The sequence below is a fragment of the Wolffia australiana genome, chromosome 12 (genome assembly GCF_029677425.1).
Source record: "Wolffia australiana isolate 7733 chromosome 12, ASM2967742v1".
In the NCBI taxonomy this organism is placed as follows: domain Eukaryota; kingdom Viridiplantae; phylum Streptophyta; class Magnoliopsida; order Alismatales; family Araceae; genus Wolffia; species Wolffia australiana.
The window spans coordinates 12,262,405-12,270,441 of record NC_135846.1 but is presented as its reverse complement, the minus strand read 5'-3'; the positions used below and the strand labels follow the sequence as shown (position 1 = coordinate 12,270,441).

At 37.5% G+C, this 8,037-nt stretch overlaps 1 protein-coding gene across 2 annotated transcripts; it reads right to left on the bottom strand.

The window, feature by feature from the left end:
* Positions 1–824: 824 nt before the first annotated feature.
* Positions 825–7,761, bottom strand: ABCF3 (general control non-repressible 3). 2 transcript variants are annotated; one of them, XR_013583250.1, is made up of 19 exons: positions 7,472–7,761; positions 6,212–6,427; positions 5,855–6,047; positions 5,570–5,778; positions 5,340–5,486; positions 5,107–5,235; positions 4,935–5,036; positions 4,696–4,842; positions 3,170–3,232; positions 3,015–3,061; positions 2,869–2,928; positions 2,325–2,407; positions 2,157–2,251; positions 1,947–2,033; positions 1,754–1,841; positions 1,558–1,643; positions 1,362–1,424; positions 1,067–1,259; positions 825–968 (listed from the first exon to the last, which is right to left on the bottom strand). XR_013583250.1 is itself a non-coding variant. In XM_078584019.1 (18 exons), exons 1-18 carry the CDS (start codon positions 7,673–7,675, stop codon positions 1,131–1,133), a joined length of 2,148 nt encoding a protein of 715 aa, XP_078440145.1. In that variant the 5' UTR covers positions 7,676–7,761; the 3' UTR covers positions 982–1,130. The 2 variants fall into 2 exon arrangements, 1 of the variants encoding a protein (XP_078440145.1); XM_078584019.1 differs by lacking the exon at positions 825–968 and having other exon boundaries at positions 982–1,259.
* Positions 7,762–8,037: the final 276 nt, after the last annotated feature.

Below are 8,037 nucleotides of genomic sequence, written 5' to 3'. Positions count from 1 at the left end.
TGGGTTTTGTTGTTAAACAATATAAAAAGGTAAGGCTGGACTATGGAGATGCTTTATTGGCCAATTTATAATGACAAGCGGGAGAGATCAAGTGGAGATTATATAAATTAAGCTTTCTGGACGAACTCTTAATTAAATCTTGATACTCAAGAAAAGGCCTTAAGTGTAAAGTACATGAAAACATCATAGCAAAGTTTAGGAGCTCCAGCAGCACTTAAGAGTAGGAATCAGTTTCAAAGCAGAAAATAATTTAAGTTAGAAAAGATATTTTATAGTGATTAATTAACCCCCTTCCCCCTCACAGATATTATCAGCCAAGAAACAAACATCGTTATCTGAATACAAGAGAATATGTTGGACTTTTTTTCCAACCCACTCCAAGAAATGGCTTAGATACTAATAAATATAGCTTGCTCACTTCTGGACACTCTCAATAAGGTTTTCAGCGATAGGAATTTTAAATAAAACACGTATTTCAGTTAGTGTTGTCACTTAATAATTCTACCTAAATATTTATTAGAAAAATGAAACACACACAAAATTTAACTTATATTCCTGTTCTGGTTTCCAACAAAACTTGGGAGATGTAAGAATTAAGCCAAAACAAAAGCAAACATTAGATAGCAGTTGAGTGGATTCTACACCGGATTAATTACCATATCATACGGTTGATTAGGGATTAACATTTTCTTTGGCAAGATCAAACCTCTTAATGAATTTCTTTGAATCTCCTAAAATAGATTGAAACCGAAATCAATCGAAGGCCCAAATGGTAAAAAAGTGGTTCCCAGCCTTCATCATATTCCACCCAAGGATACAAGTACTTCCTCATCACACAGGATAAATCAATCTCGTAAATCGTTTTTCAATTTTTTACAGATTTCAGCTGATGAATTACCCAACATTGAAGGTTGTTCTACTTCACTCATTTACTCAACCATGGAAAGAGGTCCCTAGAAATCCTGATCCTTCAGACCCCAGTAAGAGAAAATGAAATTATAAGAAAAACTCAGCAAACCTACCAGCTTATTAAAAAAAATTCTTTAACTTTAGGGAGGGTACTGACCCTCATAATTCATTCAATCCTTTCCAGCATTTGGGTTGAGCAGCTTGCACATACCGTTTCCGCTTTAGAGTCCACCAGATTTTAGTATCTTCTTGTAATCTGGGAAGGAACCAGGGAATGGTGTGATTCTGCCCTGAGACACAGCCCAGAGCTCACCAACACTACCCGATATTAGATGCTCGTCGTGGCTCACCTGAAACAGACATAATACGAAGCATTAATAATAAGAAAATGAACATGCAGAGAATCATAAAGACTATTCGGATGCATGGAAGTAATAGAGGTGCTTGATCACCATGAGCACTCCGCCTTGGAAGAGGACGAGCCCCTGAATGAGAGCTTCCACTGCATCCAGATCCTAAAATCCCACAAACAAATCAACAGTAAACCGAAGATTTTCTACGTATGGCGGTTCTCTTTATTTTGGGTTTTATGAGATTTTGATAGGCTAATTTTTTTTAAAAAAAAAAGCATCAAAATGGTGTAATTACGAGATGGTTTGAAGGCTCATCAAGTAAAATTATGTGCGGTTTCCTGAACGTTATCTTCGCAAACGCCACCCTGCTTTTCTGACCACCTGAAAATCAAACCAAGTATAAAAGAAGCTTCCTAAGTAACACAAAATACTATTTTTTAGCCCTAGATCTTTTCCTTTTTCTTGTGACAGAGAGAGGGAAAGAGATTCACCAGATAATGTGTACATAGGTTGCAAAGCCAGATTGCCAGAAACCCCAAATGAGCCCAGATGGGATCGAAGTTTCTGTTCAGGCACCCCCTATGGAGGAGAATAGAGGATACGGAGATAATTCAGTATTTAATTAATGATGATATATCCTTGAGAAATAGGGTGCGAGAGTCCAATCAATGTTCTAGTACTTACAGGGTAGCAGCGCATCATGTAAAGAAGAGGATTTGAGGACAAGTCAAGCCCATCAACATGATGCTGATTGAAGACAGCCATGCGGACCTTTAAATAGAATAGGGATAAGCAAAGGAGCCACAAATGTACAGACGATGATGAAGAGATTAATTAATTTATTGATCAAATGTAGAAAACAAAACAGGATCCCAATCTTAAAAGCCTGATCACCTTGGCTGAGCGGTAGACAGTACCAGAGCTGGGTTGTAAATCTCCAGATATCAGCTTCAGTATGGTTGACTTCCCGATGCCATTCGGCCCCACCACTGGAATTTTCAAAAAATATCGTTGTTAAAGTCGGAAAAAAGGAAAATCAAATAAAAACTTAAGAAATCTTACTTGCGACACGGCTGTCAAGATCAATACCAAAATTCAGATTCTTAAACAAGATAGGACCACCAGGATAACCAAAAGATACGTCGCTGAAGAAAATCCACAACAGATTCTCAAATGAGTTAGGCTGATTATCTAATTATATTAAACTCTTTTAAGACATAGTCACAAAGTTTATTCTAACTCGTGACTTCACGAGCCACTATTTCACAATATTAAAAGATGATTGTTCTTTCAGAAAAATACATTAAACGATGATTCCAATTTTATAAAACTCCAAAAATACCACAATTCATTACCAACTCAATCAAATGGCCAGAATTTTTGTCAGGCAGGCAATAAAATTCATATGTGATACCAAGGATATACTGTTGGAAATTGTTGACAAAGGTGGCCAAAGTCAAAACCTTTTTCTCCTCTGAAACATATCTATAAGAAAAACCTCATCAAAAGATACAATGTTTCTTAAGATTCATCGTTACGGTCACTAAAGAGAAAAAACAAAAATGATTAATAACAAAGTCTCTTGGAAGGATAAAAAGAGACTAACCTGAAGCTTATAATTGGTGGGCCAGGTCTATCATCTGGAGTGGGGAACTCGAACTTGTAGCTGAATGCGCACACAGGTCAAGTTAAATAATCAACCAAAAAAGTATACGGTGAAGCAAAAAGAAAGGCAAGTATTCCAGTGCGCACTCTGGGTCACTGACAATTGATTCCACACCACCCATCCGATCCAGCGCCTGGGAAATATTAAAGTAGCGTAAGTTGCTTTATTATACGACAGTAAATTGTCAAACGGGTTATTATGCAATTCGGGCCAGAAAACTAAGAAATATAGAAACACGCACCTTTATTCTTGATTGAACAAGTGAGGCTCGTTTAGCGTTATACCGGAATTTATCAATGAATGCCTGCACAAAACAAAAGGACATGCTTTACAGTCTGTGAAACAAACAGATGATAAATAGAAGACATTATAATTAAGAGTTGTTGCAGAATGAAGACATCTCTGTGAATTCCAATGCTTAGTTCGGAAAAAAACTACGTATAGAAAACTAGATAATGTCAACAGTACGCTTCTCTTTCTTAGCTACATCTTTTTGGGAATTGTCCTATTGGAGAAACTTCCCTCTGTTTTTGTAACGTCTCTTTCATCGAACCAATCAATTAATATATTCTTGTCCAATAATGGTCCCCCATCCGAAATACCCGACTGGTAGCATTTTTCATCTCGATTGAGATTCAACGGCCAATATCTCGCATTCAACGAGTCATCCAGTAATTTTTTGAATCAGAGTCTGTTACTAGACTGCGCACAAGATATACATTTGATGTAGAACTGAATATTCACATTTCATTTCACCCACCTAAGATGACAAGTTGATTAGAGTTTATGCTTCTCTTGGCTTAAATATATTGTGGGATGATGAAGTCTCTTCATAACCTTACTACTCAAATTTCAAAGGCGTAGTGAAACAAGTTTAGAAATTTCTAAATGTTTCGTTTACATATTTTTCCATTTTCATAAATGTGTGCAGATCAAGCATTTAATTGAATCGCATTTATTATGTCAAATCTGTGACGAATATCATGGGATGTGTTCCTCCTTTGTACATACGGCCAGATGTCCAAGGAGAAAGCGAATATGGCAAGGGTAAATGTACAATTATTTTAAAGCTACAGTAAAAAATAGAAGAACCGTGAGATAAACAGGAGAAAGACACAGGAAAATCACAGAATATTACTCTGGAAGGATAAAAAAAGACACGTAAATATGGAGACAGAAACCTAAATGGTTACTTACAAATAACTGTCGGAAAATGAAGATTAAATGCAAATCGAATTTTAGAATAAAACAAATTTCATTCCAAATGTAAAGTAAGACATCGTAAATATAATGTCATCGTATAATTATTCCAATAGGCTTATTACACTTTGATCTTCCAAACAAAAAATGGATAGATATTTATACTATCTTCAAACACTTACTTTATTAATATACGAGATATTTCATGCTTCAAACATTTACACAATACTGTTGTCCTCTCTGATTTTTCTTATAATCCTTTGCCGTCTACTTTTTTTCTTATTTTTTCCCAATGGACTCAACAGCTTAGTCCTATACATTGAGGACGTTAATGCCCCAATGAATTGAGATTCTTTTTTTTCCTTCTAGAGAATAAGTGCTGCTCACAGGGGAATATCCCCTGCGGACATTACAGAATTCAATCTCCATTCTATCTAGACAATAAGACTTAATAATTCCGTGCCTTTAAAACATTTCCCAAGATCCATTGGTAAATCCTCAAAATATTAATTTTTATATTAAAGGTTTCTTGGGTTTCCCAAAAAAAGGAACGAGATTATTGCATACCTGCATATGCGCCCTCGCCTTCTCACTTGTTTCGATAGCCTTCTCTTGGTTCTTGAGATTTTCAGCACGTGTTCTTTCAAACGTATCATAGTCGCCTTTGTACGTCATCAACTTTTGTCCATGTAAATGAATGATATCTGTGACCACCTAAAGAGTTCATATCCGATCACAAAGCAGACCATAATTTTTTATCAGTTTCAAGAAATAAGAGAGAAATGCACAAAAGAGAGAACCCATACCGTATTCAGAAACTCCCTGGCATGAGAAACAACTATAAATGTTTTTGGCCACTTCACCAGATATGTCTCCAGCCACAGCACAGCGTGAAGATCAAGATGGTTCTAAACAGACCGAATGAAGATAAGCCAATTGCTTGATGTGAAAAAAAAATTTTAAAGACAGAGGGTGTACTGTCGGCTCATCTAAAAGCAACAAATCAGGCTCCACGAACAAAGCACGAGCAAGGGCTATTCTCATGCGCCAACCACCAGAGAATGCCCGTGTGGGCTTCCGTTGCATTTCTGGTGTGAAGCTCAAGCCCTAAAAAATGTATAAATTGTGTGATGATGACTGCGAGAAGTATCAGCACGGAGGAAATTTTATCACATCATATAAAAACAAAGGAATAAGGACTAAAGATGGACCGCAAGAATTGAAGCAGCGCGTGACTCGGCAGAGTCAGCATCAATGTACTCCAGCCGCTTATATATTTCTTGAAGCCGTTGCGTCAAAGCTTCTTTGTCAATTTTCCCATGACTTGCAGCCTTCTCCCCATCAAAATCTATATCCCTCTTAAGTAGTTGAAGAGATGTTTGTCAATAAATAAAGATCAAAGCAGGCAGGAAAGCTTATTCTTCTAATACTATTTAATAACCTGTATTGAAAGTATGTTGGCTTCTTCTAGCAAAAGTTTACTACGCTCAACATCAGAGTTCAGAACGCACTGCAATGCAGTTGTATCATCACCTACAACTTCTTGTTCTACGTGTAAGATCTGGCAATTTTTTGGAATTCCATCAATGGCATGCAACGCCATGTGTCTGAGAAGAGAAGTTTTCCCGGTACCATTCCTACCAACGAGACCTGAAAACGCCAAAACCTTAACGATTACAAACTCATAATAAAAGATGTTATAAAAGAAAAAGACCAATCCACTCACCGTAATGTCTACCAAATGAAAGAGTTAATGAAGCATCACTAATAAGATCACGACCACCAACAGAGACAGTGAAGTTTTCCAAATGGATATCTTTAACAGCCCCTCCCCCTTCGGTGAAATCATGTTTTACGGATATGACGGGCATCCCAGCTCTAACAGCCTCCATTTCTGCTAGATGCATTTGATATTGAACCTAAACGAAGCAAAAGAAAGAGTTCAAATCTACACCAAAGCATTTAATAAACATCAAAATTTGCGTACTTAAAATTTTAAGGGCCGAGAACATCTACAAACGGGAAAGGTCGTTCATTTTGGAAACTAAAAACTAGTAACTTCATTGATATAAAATCTGCGCACCTCTCTCTGGCGTTCATCTTTCCTCTTTTTCCTTTCAATCTTCAATCGATCACGCTCAGATAACACAGGTCCATCGATCACTTCAACTTGCTTTTTCGGTGCTACTTCTTCATCCATTCCATCAAACATACGGAGAGGATTGGCCAGACTTCGGACAGAAGGCTTTGGTTTAACAAGACCATGCTTTCCAAATTTTGCCGAGATTTTCCTACATATCTGCAACGTTCTATCTTAATTTTTGTGTAAACATAAAACAATTAAAGGGAATTGAACTTTCTAACATATTCCTCAAGGACCGGGCGGGCCAAAACGTAAGCAACAAAAAAATGCAAGCACGCAAAAGAAAAAAAGTGTAAACACTGAGGCATATTGAACATAGTAATTTCCATTGTATCCAACATAGGGGGGAACGGTCAAAATGGAGTATCAGAGGACGCCAGTAAACGTAGGACTGTAGGAGAAAACATGCAAAACCATTCTAAAATAAAATTCAACATACTGTTCCAATTCCAGCTGATGCTTCAGGTCTTAGGCATGATGTAAATTGATAAATGGAATCTAGCGAGCGCGCCATAAACTTTCCATTTCAGAACTCCGTAAACGACCTTCTTCAGAAATAGGATCCCAAAACTGATTAATGGATAAAGCCCAAGAGTGGTGGAATATTGATAAAGACTTGAAAAACAAAAATAGCAGCTTCTCGGTCTGAAAACTGCTACTTATTTCCTGTGTTTATGTCTTCTTCGAAAATTTTACCAGCCATCAATAAAACACAGTTTTTCATTTCAGAACTTTGAGCATAGCCCAGGGTCAGTCTACATATTTAAGAAAACTACAAATCAAATTATTTAGGAAATCTACAAAACTATATATTTAAGAAATATGCAGATCTAAATAATTAAGAAACCTGCAAATCTTAAAAATTAAGAAAAACTTAAATACTTAACAAATCTGCAAATCAAAATAATTAAGAAAAACAAAAATATCTATATTTAAGAAAACTGGAAGTTCTAAACATTTTAGAAACCTGCAAATCAAAATATTTCAGAAACCTGCAAGTCTAAATATCTAAGAAAACTGCAAATCTTTTTTCCTTGAAGTCCAAAGCGAACAAGATGCACGCAATGTCAAAATAAAACGGAGTAGAAACTGAATTCGGACAAGGACGACATTCACATTCGAAGATTCGTTCGGTCGGGTATTAATTAAGGGAGAACTTTAGACAACGAACTCAACCAAATAATCAAAATAAAATCTCACCGAACGACACTCCTCGAAATCTGTCACGCACCCAGATTCGACCAGAAGCTCTCCAATCGCGTCGAAGGCGCCCTCTCCGTCAAGACCGAAGTCGAAGTCCTCATCCGCCAGCACGTTGACGATGTAATCGACTATCGGCTTATCCACATCGATGATATTCCGACCTAGAACCTCGTGAACCACCGAGCTCGCCACAGCCACCATGGCCAACCTCCTCTCTCTCTCTCTCTCTCTCTCTCTCTCTCTCTCGCTCTCTCTCTCTCTCTAGCGGCCGAGCACATCCGCTAGAAGACTACTGAATCTCGGCCTTTTAACTAACCGTCTCTGAACACAATTAAGGTTCGGGACGGATGACGGACGGGTCGGAACGGCCTTTCGGTCTGTCTTCTGCTCCGTCCAAATGGATGGACAAGACCGATGACCGGAAGGTATAGGAGAATTCAGGGTTTAAGGTTTAGGGTTTTGTTCAATGATTTTATTCTCGGAAGGTGTGAATGATTTTATTTTCTTTTCTGTTCTGAGGTCTAGACTGAAGACCGATGATGGTAAGGGACGGAGCGGACAAT